The 25,911-nt window shown below is 47.1% G+C and overlaps 1 protein-coding gene across 1 annotated transcript in view; it reads right to left on the bottom strand.

Annotated features, from left to right (window-relative positions):
• Positions 1 to 826: 826 nt before the first annotated feature.
• The window catches only part of Bmal2 (basic helix-loop-helix ARNT like 2), a 36,473-nt gene continuing 11,388 nt past the window's right edge, over positions 827 to 25,911 (bottom strand). Inside the window, exons 3-15 of the mRNA XM_051173374.1 lie at positions 23,117 to 23,274; positions 19,615 to 19,694; positions 17,208 to 17,300; positions 15,429 to 15,531; positions 13,413 to 13,556; positions 10,563 to 10,797; positions 10,000 to 10,106; positions 9,430 to 9,580; positions 7,865 to 7,920; positions 5,959 to 6,067; positions 3,374 to 3,461; positions 1,728 to 1,833; positions 827 to 978 (exon numbers count right to left, since the gene is read on the bottom strand). Coding sequence (XP_051029331.1) covers positions 842 to 978; positions 1,728 to 1,833; positions 3,374 to 3,461; positions 5,959 to 6,067; positions 7,865 to 7,920; positions 9,430 to 9,580; positions 10,000 to 10,106; positions 10,563 to 10,797; positions 13,413 to 13,556; positions 15,429 to 15,531; positions 17,208 to 17,300; positions 19,615 to 19,694; positions 23,117 to 23,274 — 1,567 coding nt within the window. The 3' untranslated portion in view covers positions 827 to 841. The remainder of the gene's footprint in view (positions 979 to 1,727; positions 1,834 to 3,373; positions 3,462 to 5,958; positions 6,068 to 7,864; positions 7,921 to 9,429; positions 9,581 to 9,999; positions 10,107 to 10,562; positions 10,798 to 13,412; positions 13,557 to 15,428; positions 15,532 to 17,207; positions 17,301 to 19,614; positions 19,695 to 23,116; positions 23,275 to 25,911) is intronic.

Here is a 25,911-nt window from a genome sequence, read left to right as displayed (position 1 = left end):
AGGGCATTTCATCTGCCTGATTTACCCTCCAGGCCGAATCTAGGGCTTCAGCAGTGGAAACTAGCAGGGCATTTCCAGTTGCGGTGAAAATCCTTAGTGGTTACATCATCGGCTTGCAAAGATTCATTGCCAAGGTCTAGGGCCCTCATGGCAACAAATCTGTAACTTTGGCTCTTTCTGTGTTTCAAGAAGTCCTCTCCCCTGTGGCCCGTCTTGACCCCCAAGAGGAACCTCAGCAAGGAACCCCTAGCAAGTCCTGCCAAGTCCTACCAAAGAGGCTGGAAGTACAGAGCTCATCGTCAGCATGCCCTTGGGCTGTTCTGCCCCTTTAAATGTTCTAGTACCCTCCACACCCCAGAAGCACCAAACTCTTTCATCAATCAGGGAAAGGCTCGAGCCTTTCTTATGCCACAGCACGCAAGCTCACGTTATCAGTCTCTTAGGCCACAGACAAGAAAAAAAGTCAATATGTTAAAATCGCAAACTCAAAAACAAAACTATACAAAAAGGAGGAGGAAGAGGAGGGGGAGGAGGAAGAGGAGGAGGAAGAGCAAAGCCCAAACAATATGGTTGGCAGCATTTTTTTGGTCAGAACATTTTAGCTGAAATATGGCAGCCTGACCCCAGGCTAGCTCACTGAGAGTCCGATGGACGCGACTGTTTCACTGTGGAGGGAAACGTTTTACGCGCCCCACAGTCCTGTGAGAGCAAGGTGCGGATGTACGAAAATCGGTAGACTGTCATTAACAGGAGATAGGAAGGTAAGTACTGATACAAGGCTGAGCGATAGTGCATGTGAATGGAACACTCTGAAATGATTCTCATTTTTCCGGTTCAAATGCTAGAGTGTCCACTGGATGTCGCTGAAGTCCCCAGGGTCGCCCAGACCCGCCTCTGCTTCCAGGTAATTCATGAAGGCAGCCACAGCTGGGTCATCATTGTCACACAGTGTATCAAAATCCAGCTGGGCGGTGCCACCTGTAAGTGAAAACACAGGCTAGGAGTGGGTACAGGGGAGTCTGGAGAAATGGCGTGAGAGCGCCGGCTGCTCTTACAGAGGGAGGTTCCGCAGCCTGGACCTCCAGTTCCTCTCCTGGCCTTAGTGGGCACCGCACATGCATGTGCACAGACATACATGCAGGCAAGTCTCTCATACATGGATGACACACATCTTCATACGAAGAATAGCTGGTTGGAACTGTAGACAGCGCTCAGCAGCTAAGAGCGCTGGCCGCTCTTCTGGAAGACCCTTGTTTGATTCCCAGCGCCCACATGGCAGCTCACAACCTGTAACTCCAGTCCAGGGGAGACAACACCCTCTCTGAGGGGATAGAACGCATGTGAGACACAGACATGCATGCAAGGCAAAACACATACACACAAAATAAAGATAAATCTTAAAAAATAATGCCTGCTGATTATTGTGCCAGGATTCCAAGTGGAGAAACCTTGGGGGTATTTGTGGGGTGGGGGTGGCGTTCTTTCTATGTAGCCTTGGCCGGCCTAGTACTCTCTATGTAGCCCAAGATGGTCTTGAAATCATAGCAGTTCTCTGCCCCAAACCTCCCACGTCTCAGGGTTATAGATGCACCACCATGCCTGCTAGGGAAAAAATATCACTTTAAAAACCATTTGCTTCTCCAAAAATCTCCTGTGCATAAGAACACAGTGACGAAGAAAGACGCTTTGGAAAGTTCACATGGTGGCCGGTGACAGGGACAACTTACCGAGGAGTGGCCCGTGACTATGGGCAGCTTCTGAGATCTGGTGTTGCCTGGCAGACTCCAGGCCCCCTGTTTCAGGACTCAGTGAAGAGTGCTCCTTCGTGGACACCTGGAAAGACAGGACAGGAGCAGTCAGCAACTCTTGAGCACGGTGAGAAGCACTGGTGGTTTCAGAGTCAGTTGGTACCAGAACCTCCGTCGGCAGTTCCTGAGGTCACCCCGTCTGCACAGCCTGCACAGCCCATGCACCTTCCTTAGCGAAAAGAGCAGAGAGCCATTGGCTACTGCCAGCAGATTGCAAACCAGGCACCCACTGCAAAGCTGAGATCTGAGTGTGAGTGTGTGTGCACATGTGTGCATGTTTGTGTGTGTGCACATGTGTGCATGTTTGTGTGTGTATGAGTATGTGTGCACATGTGTACGTTTGTGTGTGTATGAGTATGTGTGCACATGTGTACATGTTTGTGTGTGTGCGTGCACATGTGTGCACACATGTGTGCATGTTTGTGTGTGTGTGACATGCATGCGTGCACAGCTATGCATATGCAGAGGCTGGAAGATTTTATTACAATGACTTATATGTCCGTTCCTATGGGATCACTTTATTCACTAAATGTGTGAATAAAGAAATAAATAAATAGTTATATTTTCATACAAGTATCATGTGCTTTTGTACTTTTAGGCCCCTGCTCCCCCTGGTCACACGTCCTCTTCCTCCTATATTCTCAGAGCACAGAGCTGACTCCACACTTCATGGCATTTGCTAGGATTGTAACCTATTTTGGACTTCCAGATAGCACAAGGTGTAGCGTTCCCGATTACAGGAACCAAACAGGTCTTTCCATATGTCAGGTACCAGCTCTACTACTAAGCTCTGCATCCATCCCTTTACATTTTTAACTTTTAAAACTTTTTATTTTGAGACAGGGTCTCACTAAGTTGCATAGCTAGCTTTGAAGTTACCCTTTATTCCACCTCTAAAGCCGCGGGGTGAAAGGTGTGTACCACCAGCCCATGGGAGTGATTGTTACAGGTGCAACAGGCATTTCCTTTAGCTGGAGTCTGTCGGTGTAAACACATGGCCTCCAGCATTTACTTCATGGTTTATTTTACTTAAATCTCTTTCAAACCACTTGAGTGCAGAATCCGTGGCAATCATAACAGCTACTACCCACTGAGCGCTCAGAGGCATGCCAACCACCATTTGAAGGGGTTTTGGTTCTATTTGATGTGGTGGTGCATGCCTGTAATCCCAGCACCTGGGCGGTGGAGGCAGGAAATTCGGGAGTTTGAGGTCAACCTCAGCTACACAGTGAGTTTGGGGTCAGCCTGGGCTACATGGGACCCCCATCTCAAAAGGTGTTTTTGATTTATATTCCATTACCTAATTCTCATATTCATCCAGGGGATGGTATTACCATACCTGCCTCACAAATTCAGAGTTCAAATTCCAAACCCAATGTTACAGAGACTAGGTATCAGAGTCACAACCTGGAGTCCTTCTGCGTTCTTCTAACCATAGCTCCTGTGACCACTGACCTGTATACTGCCTCTTCAGGTTCCCAAGTCAGCAGAATGGCCCATTTATTTTTATAGACTGGCCTCTTCCTCAAAGGAAGTAATGACCAATGAACATTTACTTCACTTACGGGCACGCCGGCAGTCCCGCAGTTCACACGGTGGTTATCTCTCTCCATTTCTGAAGGATTTAAATCTTCTGGGGATGAGGAGTGTAACCTGAGAAGGCAGACAAGAGATGCTTATCCCTCTGACAGGACTTCAGAAGGAATGTTCCTCTTCTGAATGCATCACACATGACTGACAGATAAACTACGGCAAGGAACTCCAGACTGGAATACCTCGTCTTCACAGCCAGGTAAGTCTCTTAGGTACCAGAGTTATTTTGACTGTGGTGTGGTGAAACCATGGAAAGAAATGGGAAATGGGAAGAGATAGGAGGTGGCTGTGGCTGTGAGACAGCAGGCAGCGAGGGGGACCGTTAAAGGAAGATGCCTCCCGAGAGCGAGGACCACGACGCACCAAGTGTTGCTGAGCTGTGCAATTTAAGATTTTGTTTTTATTTATGTTGTGTGTATGTGTGTGTGCACATGTGTGTTCGGGTGCCTGCAGAGGCCAGAAGAGGGTGTCAGGTTTCCTGGAGCTGGAGTTACAGATGGCTGTGGGCTTCCGGTGTGGTTGGGGGGAATAAAGCCAGGTCCTCTGGATGATCAGCAAATGTTCTTAGCCCCCGTGTGTTTTAAGGTAGCAAATGCTTTTATGGCATTTTATTTTGTTTACAAAGTGAAATGCAGGCAAGAGAGATGGTTAAGTTGGCACAGGCTCCAGTCATTAGGCCTGATGACCGGAGTTTGATCCCGGAACTCACAGGAGAACCGACTTCCTCAAGTCGTCCTCTGATCCTGACACACGCTGTGACACGCAGACACACACTCACCCTCACACATGCACATACACAAAACAAGTAGTCAGGCTGTAATGTTTTAAAAAGTAAGACACACAAGCAGATCACCATTACCTCGACCCCTGGTTGCAAACCTTCAATAGAGGGAAATATAACAAGCAAGGTGCGGGCTCACACACACTACCCTTTTTTCTATTTCTCCATTTCTATACCCTTTTCCGTATACTGTACATATTAGTGTGTATGAATGACTCCCTGTATGTATGTCTGTTCACCACGTGCCCGCCTGGTACCTTTGGATCCCGGAAGAGGGCAGCAGATACCCCAAGACTGGAGGCTTAAATGGTGGTGAGCTGCCATGTGAGTGCTGGGATTTGAACTCGGGCCCTGCTGACTGCTGAGCCATCACTCCTGACCCTACCATACATGCAGAGCATTCTACTACATGGACGCATTAGAGGGAATTGAATTTCTTAGCTGTGTAAGGCCCCACTTCAGCAACAACGTCAAGCCTCATTCTTGCACAGTTGGCTGAGACAGCTTGTTCTGAGCCTCAGATTAAATATACTTTGTTGCGCTGGCTGACTAGACTGTCTCTTGCCTCTACTTCTCAAGCGCTGGGATTAACGGCTTGCACCACTACACGGCACCTAAGTACATTTTGTTTTAAAGGTAAGGTCTGAGTGCAGCACCAGGGGTCTCTAACTCAGGAGGATGATCTTGCCTGAGTCCTGGGAGGACGGATATGCCCAACCACATCTGGTTTACTCTTCTATTTTTATGCATCTTGTCCAAGGTTATTCCACTAATTCATATTTTGGAAAGAATTGGGGATCTGTTTGTTTGTTTGTTTACACTGTGCCCAAAGATGATCAAACTTTCAAATCTTTGATAATCTTAAGTGAAAAAAAATACCTAACCCATGGCTTAATTATGTGTGAATATATTTAAATATTAGTGGAAATGAATAAGTTTAAATTTTCTTGGCTATTTCTCTTACACTTTTCTCCTCATGTCCACTATTTAGCCTCAATATAATTTGGTCAGTATAAGAAATTGCTTTTATTCATTTTAATTTTATGGTTAGTCATGTTTGCCTGTGTGCATGTATGTGTATCACATGTGTGCAGTGCCCTCTGCAGCCAGAAGAGGGAGCTGTATCTCCTAGAACTGGAATTACAGACCTTTGTGAGCCACTATGTGGGTGCTGGGAACTGAACATGGGTTCTCTACAAGAGCAGTGAGTGCCCTTAACTGCTGAGCCATCTCTCCAGACATCTACAAAGTTCTGAATAACTCTTCTTTATGCTATACATGAAGTTACATATAGCTATATAAAATTTATATATTTTAATACATTTATGATGTAAACTTCTTTATGAGTTAAAGATGGTCTGTTATTATACAAAATACACACATTTTCCAGTTTATGTTTTTAACTTATGCTTATGCTTCAATTTTTAAACTTTTATGCAATCACATTAATCAATTCTTTCTTCCTGAATTCTGTATTTGGTGTGATGTTTAGAAATAACTTGGCAAATTAAGACTATAAAAGTCCTTATGTGGGTGGCCCCCAACTGCTTGTGACTCTGGTTCCAAGGTATCTGATGTTCCTGTAGGTGTGACACTCATATGCACATACCCACCCACCCTCTACCCCACCCTCCCGAATGCTTACACACACGTACACACACACACACACACACACACACACACACACACACACACACACGAGCAACTGATCTGTGTACTGGTTTGTAACTAAGACAGCCATCTACGTGAGAATATTTGCAATGAGAAGACTTTTACCTCTGTAGACTGAGAACCTCGTTTGCAATATCTGTTCCAATGCTCCCGGCACCAAGTACGGTCCCCGTGGATATGCCAGGCACACTGACACAGGACTGTCTGGATGAATCTAGGCAACAGCACAGCAGAAAATTCAGTCGAGGCTGTTAAAGGGTACACATACACAGTCAGTGGCTTCCTTTCTTTCTAAATAATGTCCTACTTTCTCCTGGAAAGAAATAGATTGGCCACGCCTTCAGATGCAGGAAAGCGCTTCATCTTTCCTGACATAACTCCCAGTGCTGGAGACACCTTAGTAGCAATCATGGACGCACAGGAGCCACCAAGGGCGCAGCCACCCCCCACGGCCTTCAGCGTGGTCTTTTTCCTTTTGACCTTTACAGCAGAGCCAGATGCCATTATAGCTCATGGTTCCTTTTGTGCTGTTGTTTATTTTTGTTTTAGTCTATGTGTATGAACGTTTGCTCGCATGTATGTAGGTGTATTGAACACATACAGTGCCAAGGGTTACAGGCAGTTCTGAGCCACCACGTGGATGCTGAGAACCAAATTCAGGTCTGGTGCAACGGCAGCCAGTGCTCTTAACCATCAAGCCACCTCTCTAGCCACAGGGGTTTGGTTTGTTTGTTTGTTTGCCATATGGTTTCTCTGGGTAACAACCCTGGCTGTCCTGGAACTCACTCTGTAGACCAGGCTGGCCTAGAACTCACAGATCTGCCTCCTGGAGGATCTCAGGTAGCTGAGGAGGATTATTCCTAATCTTCCACACTCTGCCTCCCAGATTACATGCATGTGTCACCACCATATGCAGATACTTAAAGAAATATTTTGCATAAAATACATGAGCACATCCTCATGGTGTGTGTGTGAGAGAGAGAGAGAGAGAGGGGGAGGGAGATGCAAAGACACACCCTCCATGACTGTCCCTCGCCTGTCTAGTGGCATGTAATGAACACGGATGCCAGCTGCAGGGAGAGCATGGGAAGACACCAGTCCTGCTCATGAGGGACTCCACCCAGGGGAAATCAGTCTTGTGGACACCTGCTTATGCGTGGTAGCATGTTACACTATGGTGGAGGTGTGAGCCACGTACTGTGACAACTCAGGGGAATAGTGGGGTGTTCCTGAAAGTTTCTTATGGGATCCACGTGCCCGCTCAACATAGTCTCTTATTCGTTGTTTTGTGTGTAAATGATGTATGTGGCTGGCTGTACCCACCCTTCACACATACTTGGAGGTCAGAGGACCATGTGTGTGAGTCTGTTCTCGCCCTACCATGTTGGTCCTGGAAACTGATCTCAGGTTGTCAGACTTGGAGGCAAGAACCTTTACCCGCTGAGCTCTCTCTCAGACCCTTGGGTTTTTGGGTTTGTGTGTGTGTGTGTGTGTGTGTGTATGTGTCTATATATGCATGTATGTATATGATATGCATGTATGTGTGTACATGTGTGTATGTGCATGATGCATGTATGTGTATATGTGTATGTATGTTCATGTATATATTTTATATGTGTGTATAATGTGTGTATAATGTGTGTATGATATGTGTATGTGTGTATGTATGTACATGTGTACATGTGTATATGTGTATGACATGTGGATGTGGATGTGTGTGTATGTTGTTGTATATATTTGTATGTATGTATAATGTGTGTATGTATATGTATATATGCATGTGTGTTTGTGTGTATATGTTTATATATAATATGATATGTGTGCATGTATGATACATGTGTATGTATGTGTTTGTGTGTATGTGTATATATGTTTGTATGATGTATATGTACAAGTGTATAAATAACCTAACCTCCCCTGGAAATCTCTCTTAGACAGAAAACCACATCTTCATACAACACGTGCTGGATGATGCATCTAAGCTGCAACCCGACCTGAAGCACCGGCTTACCTTCCGAGGACCAGCTGCAGCGAAGCATAGACGGCGCTCTGGTCTCACTGCGCTCCCTGGAAGTCAGAGACAGCACAGGTGACCCCTGAGGTGGGCGAAACTCATGAATGCATCTGCACGGGTTCGCGTGTTCTATCTGCCAGTTTCTACTCATTGACATTTTACTGTTCACGCCATCGGCTAAGATTGGGATCTGTGCCAAATCCATCTCACAGTGACGGAGCTCGGTTCCCAGTCTAGTGCTAAGGTCCACAGCTGTATCGGGATGGCTGACAGGGAACTCGGGCACACTCGCCTCCTAGGGATGTTTAAACTAAACCTTACAGATAAGCGAACAGAACTGGTGTGACGTGAAGTGTTTATGTAATTATTCTCTATCCACAAAAACTCAGAGTCAGATATCGGGGTAAGAACCTGACTGATGAGAGAAACAGCACAGAAATGACCAGTGACTCCCCTTTCCTCCCTCCCTACCACTTCCTGTGTCTCTCTATATGTCCTGGGTCCTCCAAAGTCTCTATGGCTAACTTTGGTCAGCTGGTAGCTAGCTCTGCCCTCTGACTCAAAGTCTACTTTGTTGGCAGTGTTAGAGGGTGATCAAAGCATCCCACAGCAGTGGCCCTTACATCCGTGCGCCTGGCACACAGGCATAGAACATACATCTTTCTTTTCTCTTTTTTGTTTTGTTTTTGTTTCAAGACAGGGTCTTCTCTATGTAGCCCTGGCTGACTTGCCCATGCTACGTAGACCAGGTCGACCCCAAAGTCAGAGATCTGCCTACCTCTTTTTATTTAGTACTGACACGAAATGTGTGCCTGGCCTCACCTTCCCCCACCTGTGCTGGGAAGACTGAACCCAGGACCGTGCACGTGTTAGGCAAATACTCTGCCACTGAATCAGTGGCTCCTTCGTCTTCTGTTTTGTTTTGGGGAGGTTTGTTGTTGCTGTGGTTTTAAGACAAGTTCTCACGTAGTCTAGGCTGGCCTCAAACTCCCTCCACAGCCAAGAATGACTTGGAGTTTCTCATCCCCCTGTCTCCACTTCTGGGGCGCCAGGATCACAGGTGAGCAAACCATACCTAACTTTACCACCAGACACGTTATCAAGCACAAAGGGGTAGATTACAAAGGGCAAACTTTCAGCTTATCTTGAGCAACTAGCATCAATGAAAAGTAAAGGAAATTCTCAGACACCATTGGCCACCACAGACTCCGGCTTTGACTGTTCAGTCACTAACTGTGGACCAAAAAATTCTTGAGGAGAAAAACCTGCATCTTTCCCAAACACATAGGGACCTTTTTCTTGTCATTATTCCTGAACGATCTGATACAACGGCCATTTACATGACTTTACATTGTCCCAGGGCTTGTAACTAACGATGACACACTTTGGGGATGGGGATGGGAGAAGCCTAAAGGATTCTGGCCTCTGTGCTGACTCCTGGCACCCATCCCAAAACTGAGTTGCCACACAGCAGAAGACCATGCAGTTTTAGTGGCTTCTGAAGAAAAGCAGAAACACTCACTTGAAATCAGGACAAAGGTCTTAAGAAGACGACTACTCACAAAACCAGCGTGTTGACGGACACGATGTACTCCAGCTCTTTGGTCCAAGGGTTAGTGAAGCTGAACCACTGGCTCTTCAGAGTTACAAAGGAGCCATCCTTCACTCTGAATTTGTACGAGTCTGTAAGTATTTTCTCCTTACTCTGCAGAACTTCACAAGAAAAGAACCATCAGCAGAGCAGCCTTTAGAATGAAAAGGCCTTCGAGCCAGGTGTCATAGTTCCTGCCTGGAATCCCACCCGGCCCTCGGGAAGCTGAGGAGAGGGTAGCTGCTGGATCTGGGGGCCCATACTGAATCCGAGGCCAAAAGCAAACACCAAACCAAAAACCAATGCCTTGAGTATCAACTCCAGTTTTGGGTTTCATAAGGAACGGGAAATTGAGAGTTGACACTGTCATCATTCATTTATTTATTTATTTAGACAGGGACTTGAGATGCAGCCCCAGGGCATCTAGCCTGGAACTCCTGATCCTTCTACTGCTATCTCTCAAGTCCTGAGAGTTTGGGTGCGAGTCATCACCCCTGGCTGAAGTTGTCATTTTAAGTCACCCTCTCGATGTGATACCCACCTGCTTTGTGCTTGTCAGTCAAATTACTGTGGTCATCTTGATGGAAATATTCATAACACGAGGTTCCCAAAAGTTCCTGAGGCAGGTATCCTAGAATTGCCGTTGCCCTGGTTTTGAAACAGAAAAATAAGCATGGCACTTGCTGAAGGTGATGGCTCCCGGGGTCGAGCAAGTCCAGCACAGGTGAGGGTTTGGGTCGGCAGCCTGGGGGGACCCTGGGCTCCTGTGGGCTGCCTCATCCTCCCCAGCCACAGACCGGAGCTGCAAAACAGGCCACTCAGGTGAGGCCCCATGAAGTCCGGCTGACGTCCTTACAAGGGGACAGCCAACACCGAGGCCATGGGGCAGGCCCAGCCTCGGCACCACGGCTGAGAGGCACTCTTGCAAGTTTGTCCTCCAGTTTGACCAAAAGCAACCACCAGCTCCTTATGTCACTTACAGTACCCTTCCTATTCTCCATCCCCAACTAGAAGGAAAATCCAGTAGAGCTACGGAGCCACACCTCGGACAGCCTCAACTGCCCCAGGGTCGGGCTGCTCATCACCACAGCCTGGGTTGCCTACCTTTGGTCCACGTAGACGAATTTTCCATTCATGGCAAAGCGGGTCACAAACTCGGTTGGCCTCACTTTGACCTTGCCGCTCTTCCGAGGGACAGCGTATGGGTGTAACCGTCCCATGGCTACAAGGCAGGTGAGAGGACCTTTCTCACCGTCCCTCTCGCTCTCCACGCCAACGACACTCGAAGGCCAGCTTCTTAAGTATCCGGTGCAATGGACGGTGTAGAATTTCCTGTGGTCTGATGAAGAGTCACAGAAATACACTTAGACAACCATGAATGCCAATTCCTCTTTCTTTCTTTCTTTCTTTCTTTCTTTTTTTTTTTTTTTTTTTTTTTTTTTTTTTTTTTTGAGACAAATTCATCCTGTAGTTCAGGCTAGCCCCCAGCTCCCTATGTAGTATAATAGGCTATCTCCTAACTCCTGAAACTATTGCCTCAACCTTCCGAGCAGTTTCAGGCCCGCACCACCATGTCTGTCTATTATGAAAAAAAAAAAAATTCTTACTGTTGTTTGTGATGGTCATTGCAGGACCGCAGAAACATTTGATGAGCATTTAGAAACACAATAATAAAATAATAATAAAGCTATTTTAAAAAAGACTCAAACCTTGACTTTTCAGAAAAAATTCTAAGCAATTAATTCCTGTGCAACAGCTTGTCAAACCAGACCACCAAAATGTAAAGACATTCATACGCTCAAACACGAGAAAAGTTTACGAAAACAAGGAACTACCACACGGGCTTAGGAGAAGGGTGACTTAAATGTTAGAAAGAGAAAAACCCAAGACAAGTCATTTGAAACATTCGGTTGCGATTGGACCTACAGAAGACGAGAGCAGCCATGTCTTAAATTGGCATTATTCAGGAAGCCTGATAGGACAATGGATTTCATCGTCACTATACCGTGTGTATGATACACGTGTGTGGGCATGTGCAGTAGCCTGCGTGCGGAGCTCAGAGAACAGCGTTGAGAAGTTGGTTCTCTCCATCTTTATGTGGGATTATCACTGGGCTTGTGCCACAAATGCCTTCACCATCACACCGTCTTGTGGGTCCCCAACACTAAACCTTTACAAAGAAACCTTTGTTTTTCTTTTAACAGGAAATGCTGTAGGTTGCCCTAAGGGTTACAGTTAGCAGCAGGCCAGACATGAAGAGGGTGAGCCATGCGCCAGGCGGTCTTAGGGCTGTGACTGTGTGAGACTCATTTAACCTTAATCGTTCTGTGAGGAGCTCTCACAGCCTCTGCTCTGTCTTCGGGAGCAGACAGGGGCTACAGTCTCAGTACGTCCAGGGCAGACAGACCGGCTCCAGAGCTCGGCCTCTGAGCGTTGGTGCAGCTCACCGTCTTTTCGTCTCTCAGTCGCATGGGGAATTGTCTCTCTCAGACTGTGTGTTGGGACACAAAACGAGTCTTAACAAATTCGTGCATAATTAGATCATATCCTGTATCTTTGCTGGTCACAATGGGATGAGCCAATAAGTCAGTTAACGAGAACTAAAAACTGTGTGTCTGCATGGGGCTGGGGGCGGCGGGGGGTGGGGGGGGAGGTGGCCGGTGATAAGGATGCTCAAGAGGGCTGACAGGAGGGAGGGAGGAACCGAGGATGGGGAGGGGCATAAGGAAGAGAGCAGCCAATGGGAAACGACCAACATATAATGTATGCACGAATAAAGATGCTCACAATGACACCAGGTACCTTCTATGTTAACTTAAGAATTCTTTAAAAATTAAATACACACACACACACACACACACACACACACACACACACACACACTTACACACTTAAAAACTAAGATTTAAAAATTACTATGGGGCAGGGCACATTAGCACGCATCTTTAATCCCAACACTCAGGAGGCAGAAGCAAGTGGATCTCTGTGATGACATATTACTTATGATTTATTAAAGCTTGACTGCAGATTCAGAAAGCAAAGTCAGCCACAAGCCATAGAAGCCAGGCACACACCTTTTATCCCGGCAGCCAGAAGCTAGGAGGCGGTGGTGCTACACACCTTTAATCCTAGGACTCAGGGTTAAGAGATGGACAGATCTCTGTGAGTCCAAGGACACCCAGATCTACATAAGAGTGAATCAGTCTAAAAGAGAATCATAGCTCACACCTTTAATCCCAGGACTCATGAAGGAATGTGAGTCAGTGTCAGGACTCAGCAGAGGAGAAGTTACAGTCTGGGTTTTGGTGAGAGCTCATGGAGACAGGATCAGCCCTTTCAGCCTGAGCTAGAGGTGAGAGCTAGTGGCCAGCTGCTTTGCTTTTCTGGTATTCAGCTTGAAGCTTGAACCCCAATATCTATCTCCGGGTCTTTTAGTGTGTGTGTGTGTGTGTGTGTGTGTGTGTGTGTGTGTGTGTGTTACAGATCTGTGTGAGTTTGAGGCCAACCTGATCTACCAAGTGAGTCCCTAGACAGACAGGGCTACAAAGTGAGATCCAACAAAAACAGAAACAAACTTTAAAACAGAGATGGAACTCTGTTGTCATCTGAGTTTTTATTTTATTTTATTTTTGAGATAGGGTCTCGCTATGTAGCCCTGGCTAGCCTTGACCTTACAGAGATCCACCTGCCTCTGTTTTCTGAGTGCTGAGGTTCGAGGCCACTGGATCTGGCCCCAAATCGAACTTAGTCTCTTTCTGCTACAGGTTCAGTGGGATCATGGAAACCCAGGCAGCAGAATGAGCCAGCACGAACAATCCCGGTTTAAAACAGTCTCGCTCAGATGCTTTGCGTCCTATTTCTTGCCTTGAATTTACAACATGTTCTTCCAGAGAAACTAATTAGGACCTGTGCTTCACACCAGGCTCTGATCACCGGCTCTCCTAGGAGTCCCACCTTTCTTCTTTGAGCAGGGTGAGCATCGAAGCTCTTCTTTGACGGGGATTTTACAGCTCTTCATTCTAAAGAAGAAAGACCGTCTGGAGCCAGAATGCACGCTTGGTCGCCCGGGGTGGCCTTGGCTATAACCCTGCAGAGAGGCTTCCGCAGCAGCGGGAATGAGAACAAGAATCACGGACGGACGAGCTTAAAACCCACCTCCTCCCGCTCTCGCTTCTTCCCTCCTTTCAAAAAAGAGCAACCACAGTGCAAGCCTGTAATCCCAACACTCTGGAGGCAAAGGCAGATGGATCTCCCCGAGTTCAAGGCCAGCCTGGTTTACAGAGTGAGTTCCAGGACAGCCAGGGCTATGTGGAGAAACCCTGTCTCAAACAAGAGAAAACAAAAAAAGAGAATAATCTTTGTGTGTGTGTGTGTGTGTGTGTGTGTGAGAGAGAGAGAGAGAGAGAGAGAGGGAGGGAGAGAGAAAGGGAGGGGGAGGGGAGGGAGAGATGCCTGAGAAATCCAGAAGAGGACACCAGACCTCCTGGAGCCAGAGTCTCAGATGGACGTGAGCTGCCTGGGGTGGGTGCCGGGGACAAACCCAGGTCCTCTAGGAGAGCAGCAATCGCTCTCACTGCTGAGCTACACCTTCAGCCCCTTCTAATGCTCCCGAACACCATCTTACTATGCAGCTAGTGCTTGCTTGGCGGGGTTTCCTTTTTGAGACAGGGCCCAGCAGTGTCAGCCGGGCTGGCCTTGAACTTCAGCATTCCCAACTTACTCCTCCTTTAGAGTGCTGTAATTGGAGGCATACACCACCACACCCAACAATTCAAAGCACTTGCGATTTACCTTAATATTTTCTCGAGGGAGCAGACAATACGGTTTAATTGAAACGAAATTTAAAAATGAGAAAAACTCAAGCGCAACAATGGTCCCCAGCTTAGCCCACGACTATTCCATAGTTGGTTTTTTTGTTTGTTTGTTTTGCTTTTGAGGAAGGTTCTTACTTTCTAGCCCAGGCTAGCCTTGACTTCATGATTCACCTCTCTAAATGCTGGGATTGTAGAGTGTACCAAAAATCTGGCCAGGCCAAGATGTATTGACACATGCTTTTAATTCCAGCACCTGGGAGGCAGAGGCAGAGGCAGGAGGATCTCTGTGAGTTCAAGGGCCAGCCTGGTCTACTAAGGAGCTCCAGACCAGCAAAAGCTACATAGTGAAACCCTGTCTCAAACAAGCAAGCAAGCAAATACAAACCAAAAATTAAAAAAAAATAAAAACTAACTAGGTCATTTTCTTCCTTTAATGTTTAAAATTTTTTATTTTTATTTTATGTATGTGTGTTTACCCGAGTGGATGTATGTGCACCATGTGCATGCCTGTGCACGCCCATGGAGGTCAAGAGAGGACATCAGACCCTCTGGAGCTGGAGTTACAGTTAAGCGTGAGTGGCACTGGGTGCTGGGAACAGAACCTGGGTCCTCTGCAAGAGCCGCAAGTGCTCTTAACTGCCGAGCCCTCTCTCTGGCCCCTAAGTCACTGTTTCTATGTGATAAATAATTGCTTGGCACTAAGCATTTTCTCAAGTCAGATATATCTGAATAATGAATACATGTGTACTTCCCAAGCCCAATTGTGTGCGATCTTTCATATGAGAAAAGTCTGGGCCGTATACAGAAGAGAATAAAACTCCAGGAACTTTTTAACCTCAAATAATATTGGCTTATAAATGTTTCATTTGGATTGAAAACTATAAGCAATCATAGATTCCCACACATCAACTTCATATGAATATACTTATTGTATATGTCTGTAAAGGAATTCTCTCTCTCCCTCTCCCTCTATTCCCTCCTCTATTCCTCTCTTTATTTCCTGTTTCCTGTCCCTGCCACCATGACTGACTCTATCCCTCTGAAAGAGTAAACTTAAGAACAAAAACCCTTTCTCTTAGGTTGCTTTGGCCAACATCTCATCTCATCTACAGAAATGCACCCGGGCGGAGCTGAGCACCCTGGAGGGAGAACTTACTTTTGGTGTCTGCAGGTGAAACATCACAAGACAGCTGTTCCTTTACTTTGGCGACATCTTTGGGGTGTAAAAAGTCAAACAAATTCCGTCCCACCAAGCTGCCCTGTTAAGAAAGCAGACACACTTAACCTCAGCTTCGTCACGTTCAGACATCTCTTCACACACGTAAGATAGAAAGATAGATACCCGTTCCTTGTTAGAGGTTGATTTGGTTTTTTTTTTTTTTTTTTTGGTCCCCCAGTGCTGGGGATCAAACCCAGGGCCTTGTGTGTGTCAGGAGGGTGCTCAACCATTCAGCCGCATTCCAACCCCAAGAGGTGGGTTTTCCTTATGATTAAATATGCATGCATCACGCCAAGGAACTTTAACTTGTGCTTCTGGGTGACATTTGTGAAATAAACAAAAATGCACCCTGAGGCTGGAGAAACTGTCCAGTCGTTAAGATGCACAGGCTCTTCCAGAAGACTCAGGACTCACAGAGCGGCTCACAGCTGTCTGTACTCCAGTCCCAGCGGATCTGACACCCTCCCTGCCTCTGTGTGTGTGTGTGTGTGTGTGTGTGTGTGTGTGTGTGTGTGCGCGCGCGCGCGCACATGTGGTGCACGGACACACACACACACAGGCAAAACATTCATATACGTAAAATAAAAATTTAAAAATGCACTTGAAACCATATCAGGATAGCTACAAATAAACCACATACAAACACACATACAAACACTGGTTTCTGATTTTCCTTTAAATCTTGTTACTCAGAATTGTTTCTAAGGCATTAGGATTTAGATCTCATTTTCTGAATATGTGTGTTTGTGTGTGGGTGTGTCCATGCATTCCTGAATGTGTGTGTGTGAGTGTGTGTGTGTATGTGTGTGAGAGTGTGAATGTGTGTGTGTAGGTGTGAGTAGGTGTGTGAGTGTGTGTGTATGTGTGTGAGAGTGTGAATGTGTGTGTAGGTGTGAGTAGGTGTGTGAGTGTATGTGTATGTGTGTGAGAGTGTGAATGTGTGTGTGTAGGTGTGTGTAGGTGTGTGAGTGTGTGTGTAGGTGTGTGAGAGTGTGAATGTGTGTGTAGGTGTGTGTAGGTGTGTGAGTGTGTGTGTAGGTATGTGAGTGTGAGTGTGATGGTATTTTCCACTTTCATCTGTCCCGACACCATTTGTGTTCCAGCTGTCTCCAGCTTGGGGTTCTTAGGTCCCAAGCCTCCCTCATAGAGGCTCTGACTTCCCTTTCTATCATTTGTCTCATTAGCTGCTAACCTAAAATTGGCAGCAGCGAAGCCAGCGGGAGGCATTGCTATCAAAGCTGTGCTCTGCAGGCTGGCTTTGGGGGCAGCTTCCGAGTAGCCTCCTGAAGCAAGAGGGGTGTGGCTGGCTACACGATCAATGTGGCTTTGCTGTGTCATTAGCAGTAGGACCACAGCTCTTATTCAATGCCTATAACTTAGTAATGAGCGGTGGTGTCCCTATTGGAAGGGACCAACACTTTCAAGAAGCTCCAGCGTGACATCTTATTTGGTCATTTCATCCTGACTGCAGACCAATCTTGACAGTGGACAAAGCTAAGGCTCAGGAAATGACATCATCTCTTAGTGTCTGAAGGAGACACAGGTGGCGGCCATAAGAGTTCACTGTCCTCCATCTCTCTCCAAGCTCTGACTTAGTGGTAAAGAGAAGGGAGGGCCCAGACACAGCTTCAGGTTAGGATTTGTTAAAAAAAAAAAAACAAAAAAAACAAAAAAACAAAAAACAAAAACAATCAGAACACCGCCGTGGTTTGATACCTGATCATACTGCAGGGTTTTGGAGATGGACTTAGATACGAAGAGAATCCGCCCTCTTTCACACCCAACCACAAACAGGAAGCCTTCCGCCGTCTAGGATTAAAACAAAACCAAAACCGGGTTGGCTGTTGAGGAAATCACGGCGGCATTAAAATACAGCTGTTAAGGTAGCTGGCAGATTTCAGTCTAAAGTTTTTATACGATGTATAGAGGATGTCAGATTCAATTCTAAAGTTGTTGATATGAAAATTTTAGCTACAGAATATTTGGTTTGGGGGTCCCGTAAAGACCCCCAAAGACACATCACTAGCAGCAGCTGCTATGGCCCATGCTGTGGAAGCTGAGTGGAAGGGTTGACTGTGTGTGTGTGTGGGGGGGGGGCGGTGCATCTACGCCTGTGCACCAAATACGTGCCCAGTATCCATGGAGGCAAAGAGGACATCGATCCCCTGGAACTGGAGTTACAGATGAGTGTAAGCCAGGAGGCTGGTGCTGGGAATTGAACCTGGAGCCTCTGGAAGAGCAGCCAGTGTTTTTAACCTCTAAGCCATCTCTCCAGGATGGACACTCTTGGTACGAACCCTTTCTATTCTTTTTGAATTATAATGCCACCTATTAAAATACATTTTAAATCTTTTAATATAGCCTGTATTTCCATCCTGCTCAGCCAGCAAATCCCTCAGGTAAGCCACTTGCCCAGAAAGGGATGGCTGGACAGGGGGGCAAGTGTGGCGTTCTACAGAGCAGCCCCTCTCTCTTCTGTAATAGTCGTTGTGTGGTTTAGGCTGGACTCAAACTTGCTATATAGTCTAGGAAGACTTTGGATTCCAAATCCTCCTGCCTTTTCCACCCCAAGTGCTGGGACTCCAAGCTTTCACCACCACACCTGGTTTGTGCAGAGCTGGGGCCGCAAGCCCAAGGTTTTGCTAGACAAGAACTCTGCCAACTGAGTTACCTTCCCAGTGCTGGGACTCACAACAAACAGGAGAAGAGACGGGCAGACATGTACTGGGGGAGAAACAGGGAGTAATAAGGAGGAAAACCCTCCATGATCAGTGGCCTCCAAATCACTGGGCATGATTATCCAACCTAAAGATCACTCCATATCCACAAAACTCACTGTTCAGGGCCAGTGAGATGGCATTGAGGACAGACAATTGCTGCCAAGCTGTTCTCTGATCTACACACACATGCATGAATCCTGGGACCCACAAAATGGATGGAGAGATCAAGTCTGACCAGCTGTTGTGTGATCTATGCACACATGCACACACACATGCCAGGACATACATTCCCCCCCCCACACACACACAGAGATCAGCTTAATAACATGTTTTAAATTAACTCTCCAGGAGCTGGAGATACAGTTCAGCTGTTTCCAGCATCTTCATCAGGTGATTCAAACTGCCTATAACCTGTGCTCCAAGAGATCTGTCTGTCCTCCAAGGCACCCTCACCCCAAACACACACACACACACACACACACACACACGTGCGCACACACAGGCACAGACACACACACACAGACACACAGAGACAGGGGGACACAAACACATATGCACAAATAAAAAGTAAATCTTAAAGATTAAGTTAAAATAAAACAGTAAGGTTTTTTTTTTTTTTTTTTTTTTTTTTTTTTTTTTTAAGTTAAAGAAAAATGCTCTGGGCAGTGGTGGTGCACATCTTTAGTCCCAGCACTGGGGAGGCAGAGGCAGGCAGATCTTTAGGTTTGAGTCCAGCCTGGTCTACAAACTGAGTTCCAGGACAGCCAGAGTTATAGAGAAACTCTGTCTCGGCGGGGGGGGGAGGGGGGGAAGAGAAAGAAAAGTCAACAACATGTACCAATGTCACAGCACGTGACAAGACCGTCAATCAAGCACAAATTTTCTGCTGTGGGGTCTGCAAAGCCCGGCCTGTGAGAGGATGAGGCCAGAGCAGCAGAGCTCTGAATGAATCGTCGCCTAGTCTTCAGATGACAGAGGTCTAAGAACTGGACTCCAGGGTGGCCCTGAGGAGGCGTGAGGGGTCTGCAATGGAGACTTCCTTTGGGAAGTGTCCATTGCTCTTCCCAAACTAATGAGGCATTATTCATTCATAAGGACATTTCATTATCTTCAATGCCTACTTTGAGGAAATGTGAGACACAGACTCTGATGGCTACGAAAGAGGTGACCTGAAGACCTGAACACCCGCCCACCCCACCCCACCCCACCCCCACCCCCACCCTGGCCACCCCACCCTCACCCCACCCCACCCCACCCCACCCCCACCCTGGCCACCCCACCCTCACCCCACCCCACCCCACCCCACCCCACCCCCACCCTGGCCACCCCACCCTCACCCCACCCCACCCCATCCCCACCCTGGCCACCTCCACTCCCATCCAAATCCAGGTGCAGCCACTCACCTTGAGGATTAAGTGATTGAGTTCCTTATCCTGAATAAATGAAGGTCTAGAATTTTCTCCTAAAAAAGACTCTGTCATGCCTAGAATCAAATAAACTAAAGTTACTGAAAACAGAGAAATTCAGTAATTGCTCGGTGAACGCTGTCCATGAGCTGGTGCTGATATTACCTTGACAGTGGGGTTTGTAACACCTCAGGCTGACTCTTGGGATTCGTCCATCTTTCCCCTCCCTCCCTCTTTCCCTCCCTCTCTCCCTCTCTCGCTCCCTTCCTCCCTTCCCCTTCCTTCTTCCTTTCCTCTCTTCCTCCCTTCCCCTCCCTCCCTCCTTCTCCCCCCCCCCTTTGTTAAATAGGGTTTCATGTATTCTGGACTGGCCTTGACCTCACTATGTAGCCCAGGATGACCTCGAACTCCTGATCTTCCTGCCCCCACTTCCCAGGAGTTTGGATTACAGGTGTGTGCCACCATGCCCAGTTTATGTGTGCTGAGAATCCAACCCAGAGCATCACGTGTTCTAAGCAAGCACTCTACCAACTGACCTACATCCCCAGCCAGACTCTCTCTACAGCCCAGGCTGGCCATGAACTCATGGCAATCCTGCTTCACACTGCAGAATAAGGAGATTACAGATGTGAACCACTAAACCTATTCATTTTAATATTCAAATACACAGAGAGTGTAACCATACCCATATTTGATAATTTCTTAGTTTATTAAAACTCAAGTAAATTACTCTAAAGGGGAAAATTCTGGAACTCTTCACAAACACTAAAAGACTTAAAAAAAACAATGTGAAGCCAGGCAGTGGTGGCACACGCCTTTCATCCCACTACTCCAGAGGCAGAGGCAGGCAGATCTCTGTGAATTCAAGGCCAGCCTGATCTACAAATCTAGTTTCAGGACAGCCAGGGCTACAGAGAGAACCCCTGTATTGAAAAGTAATAGTGATGCTGATGACATTAAGCTATTAGAGTTGGGTACAGAAGAACAGTGATGCTGATGACATTGATCTGAGTATAGGACAACAGTGATGCTGATGACATTAAGCTATTATAGCTGGGTATAGGGCAATAATGATACTGATGACAATAAGCTATTATAGCTGGGTATAGGACAACAGTGATGCTGATGACATTAAGCTATTATAGCTGGGTATAGGGCAATAATGATGCTGATGACAATAAGCTGTTAGAGCTGGGTATAGGGCAAAAATGATGCTGATGACAATAAGCTGTTAGAGCTGGGTATAGGGCAATAATGATACTGATGACAATAAGCTATTATAGCTGGGTATAGGGCAATAATGATGCTGATGACAATAAGCTATTATAGCTGGGTATAGGGCAATAATGATGCTGATGACAATAAGCTGTTAGAGCTGGGTATAGGGCAATAATGATGCTGATGACAATAAGCTGTTAGAGCTGGGTATAGGGCAATAATGATACTGATGACAATAAGCTATTATAGCTGGGTATAGGGCAATAATGATGCTGATGACAATAAGCTATTATAGCTGGGTATAGGGCAATAATGATGCTGATGACAATAAGCTGTTAGAGCTGGGTATAGGGCAATAATGATACTGATGACAATAAGCTATTATAGCTGGGTATAGGGCAATAATGATACTGATGACAATAAGCTATTATAGCTGGGTATAGGACAACAGTGATGCTGATGACAATAAGCTGTTAGAGCTGGGTATAGGGCAATAATGATGCTGATGACAATAAGCTATTATAGCTGGGTATAGGGCACATGCATCAGCTTAGCACTCACGACATGGAGACAGGAGAAGCAGAAGGTTACATTGCTACATTGAGTTCAAACCCTGTCTCAATGACACAAAACCAAACTAAAGAAGCGTTTAAAACGTTTGTGTGGGGCAAACACTTTTGTGCCATTCCAGCCCTTGACTAACTTTCTACCAGGCACGGAGTGGGGATAGGGGATTTGATTTTGGCTCCCTTAGTTTGCAAATAACTAACAGCTGGAACAGTAAGGCCGAAAATATCTCATCATCCCTTAGAGAAATTCTTTGTGGACCCAAACAAGACAATCCACGGGCCGCCCTCTGACTGCCATGTCTATAACACAATCCACGGGCCGCCCTCTGACTGCCATGTCTATAACACAATCCACGGGCCGCCCTCTGACTGTGGCATCTATAACACAACCCACACAGTGTCTAAGGTTTTGCAGAACCAGTACGACCGTGCTGTACTGGGCACACTGGAGTACAGAACCTCACTAATGTACTTTCTGCCCCAGGCTTGGCCAGGCTGTGTGGACAAGAAGCTGGCCACATGATGGCTGAGAAGGGGCTATGGCACCAGATACATCAGCTCCAGGAAGTGGTGATGGATTTAGAGAGCGTCTGTCCTGCTCAGCTCCCATCGTTCCTCCCAGCGCACACCTCTGCTGGGACACATACCACACGAGGGGGTTTTATTGTTGTGTTTCAAAACATTGATTTATTTGTGCATGGTGGGGGGTGGGGTCAGTTCTCTCCTTCACCATGTAGGTCTCAGGGACCAAACTCAGGTTGTCAGGCTTGGTGACAATCGATCACCTTTTCCTGCTGAGCCACCTCACTGTCCCCACACCAGGTGACAATGACCTCGTTGTGGGTCTACCCACTTGTCAGCGGAGACATCCAGAGGGCAGAGACCTTGCCTCATTCTCTCCCTCTCTCTCTCTCTCTCTCTCTCTCTCTCTCTCTCTCTCTCTCTCCCTCCCTCCCTCTTTCTCTTTAGTAGAGAATAGGTTTGTAGCCGATGTTCAATTCATGTGTGTTGAATTAGCTGACTACACATCCCCCTGGGACAAGGCTAATATGAAGGTCCTTGGGTAATCTCTGGGATGGACTCAAATGACCCTGGTAGAGCCTGAAAGTTTTCATTGCTAAAGACTCAAGGGAAACCAAGTAACGTATGCAAGTCTGGGGAGTGGGTAAAAGGGACTCATATTTCTCAACAGACTGGTGGCAGCCTGGAGAGTGGGTAAAAGGGACTCTTATTTCTCAACAGACTGATGGAACGCAGATCTCCAAGCACAGAAAAGGAAATACCAGAGGGCTCTGCTCTCTCCAGCAACCCCAGCCTGGCAGGGTTGTGGCCAGAGCCCACAGAACAAACACCCTGTTCTCTGAAACCCTTGCTCTGGGCTTGGCTTTAAAGGCAGAGATCTAAGCAGGAACCACAAGGTGTACATCTGTTTTATACTTTGCTTTGAGACAAGGTCTCGTGTAGCCCAGGCTGGCCTTGAACTCCATTTGTAGCCAAGGATGGCCTTGACCTCCTAATCCGCTGGTCCACACATCCATGTTGGGATTTTTGGTGTCTGACAGCCTATCTTCTCATGTGAAGACAATGGGTACAATTCTGCGTGGGCATGGTAAGGTGGACAGACATACCACAGCCAGGACCAACCACAGAGTAACAGAGCTCTCTGATGTAGAGATGGAGTCCAGCCTGGGGCATCTCTCATGCTTACTTACCTCTCAGAGACCTCAAGTACTGTACCGCCCTCCTCAGGACGCTGAGCTTGTCCAGTTTTCGGGCAGCGGGACTGAGTGGAGGGATCATAGATGACAGCTCCTGAATCAGATAGTTCATCTTGTCTCTCCGCCGTTTTTCTGTCTGGCTGTGAGCTTCCCTGGGAGGGAGGAAGAATCTTGTTGGCTAATATTCACCCCATTGCCCAGAGGCACTTAGGGTGTGGGACCCATGGCATTGCATTCAGGATGCTCCTACTGCAACTGCATTTACGTGAGAAACTGGAGCTTCTGGGGGAAATGCTCGTAAAATCATCTTACCTCCGCCACGTCCAATGGCTTTGACCATGAGCTTCCTGAGCTAAGACATGTGAGGTCTGAGGGCTGTGGTTTCCTCCCTCCCCTATGGGACCGTGAGTGGCCTCTTCTCATTAGAAATGATCCGACACTCGCCTAGCTGCCACCCTTACTTCATTCCCATCCAGCTCCGGACTGTGTCTAGAAAATTCTGCGGCCCTTATCTGAAAGACACAGCACTGACTCTGGTTTTGTTGCTGTGGTTTTTGACCCTGAGTCTTCCATTTCCAATTGGTTCTCTGAAAGCACGTAGTCTCCACTGAAGCTTCTCCATATTTAAATCATGGTGGCTCAAGCCTGTAATCCCCGCACTCTGGAGACTGGTGCAGGAAAACCACTGCAAGTTCAAGACTAGCCTGAGCTGTGCACCCAGACCTTCTCTCCAAAGCACAAGCCAAGGAGAGCCTCCACTTCTGCCCACTACCCCAGTAAGGTTTTCACAATTTTTATTTTATTTATGATGACTATCAACATCGTTGTCATCATCAACACCACCATCATCACGATCACCATCATCACAATCACCATCACCACCATCACCATCACCACCATCATTACCATCACCACCACCATCATCACCACCACCACCATCACCACCACCACCATCACCATCATCACCACCATCATTACCATCATCACCATCACCACCATCACCATCATCACCACCATCATTACCATCATCATTACCATCACCACCACCATCATCACCACCACCACCATCATCACCACCACCACCACCATCATCACCACCACCACCATCACCACCACCACCATCATCATCACCACCATCACCACCATCATCACCACCACCATCACCACCATCACCATCATCACCACCATCATCACCATCACCATCATCACCATCACCATCACCACCACCACCACCATCACCACCATCATCACCATCACCACCACCATCATTACCATCATCATCACCACCACCACCATCACCACCACCATCATCACCAGCATCACCATCATCACCACCATCACCATCATCACCACCACCACCACCATCACCATCACCACTGGGGTGCACGCCGCCGCCGCACACAGAGTTCAGATGACGCCCTGTGCAGTCAGGCCTTGTTTCATTTTCATGGGTTCTGAGGCTGGGACTAGGGTAGGTTGCCAGGCTTGTGAGGTCTCTACCCCCTGGGCATCTGCTGGTTGGACGTCTTCCTTCACGCCTGGCTTCAGTGATCCCTCCTGCCCCTCATCCTCATTGGCTCTCCTTACTCAGCTCAGCACCTTAGACAATTGGCCCAGCTTCCCTTCTCCTTAAATATCGGAGTCTTCATAATCCCCTGCTCGGTGCCTGTCTCCCACGTGCACAGCACCTTCCTAAGGCTCCACGTGGCTCCCTGGCTATGTTCTACCAAAACATCTGTCATACTCCAGCCTTTGGAAGCAGCTCTGCCCGGGAAACCTGCACCTAAAGGAATTCCAGACCAAAGGCATTCCCACATCTGCCCCCTCTGGTCTCCTCCACTCTGTGTGGTGGCCTTGGTGGGCAGCACAGGGCGATTCATTCTCAACCATTGTTTTCCTCAGGGTCAAACAGTCATGAAGCTCAGGAGAGTCTAGCTTTTATAATATTCCACAATCATGTCTCCTCTCGTTCAGCCACCATCAGCCTCACACAGGGGTCCTGCACTGCTTCCAACGCCTTTTAAATCCAACTTCCTTCCAGTGCTTTCTTCAGCTGGTCTGAGCTATCCACACTTCCGTAATCGCTGTTCAACAATCCTCACCCATTCCATGTTGCTCTCCTTTTTAAACGCAATGTGTCTCATCTGATTCTCAGGCATATTCTACCAGGCGTCACATGGTAGTTTGGTTCCTTGTTTGTTTTTTGAGGGCCAGAGAAATGGCTCAGTGGTTAATGGCATTTCTGTTCTTGGAGAGGACTGGAGTTTAGCTTTTAACACCCACAGGTGACTCAAAACTGCTCGTGACTCCAGTTCTGGGAGATCTTACACCCCCTTCTGGCTTCTGTGGAAACTGCACACATGTGGTGCACATACATACATGTAGGCGAACACTCATAGACATAAATCTGTTTTGAAAGATTATTTGTGTCTGTGTATTGTGTATGTGCTTGGAGCGGGCACCCATGGAGGGCAGAAGACAGTATCAGAATCTTTAGAGTTTCTCTGTGTGTGTGTGTGTGTGTGTGTCTCTCTCTCTCTCTCTGTGTGTGTGTGTGTGTGTGTGTGTGTGTGTGTGTTGGAGGGGACACCCATGGAGGCCAGAAGACAGTATCAGATTCTTTAGAGCTGGAGATACAGGTAGTTGTGAGTCATTTGTGGGTGCTGGGACCCAAACTTGGGTTCTCTGAAAGAGCAACAAGTGTTTTTAACTGCTGATTTATCTCTTGAGTCCCACATAGTAGGATCTTAGTAAATGTTGAATAACTACACAGCAAGGAGCATAGGCTC

Source organism: Phodopus roborovskii, unplaced genomic scaffold, assembly GCF_943737965.1.
Source record: "Phodopus roborovskii unplaced genomic scaffold, PHOROB, whole genome shotgun sequence".
In the NCBI taxonomy this organism is placed as follows: Eukaryota; Metazoa; Chordata; class Mammalia; order Rodentia; family Cricetidae; genus Phodopus; species Phodopus roborovskii.
Note: the sequence above shows the minus strand (reverse complement) of the source record. Positions and strands in the feature narration are given on the sequence as shown.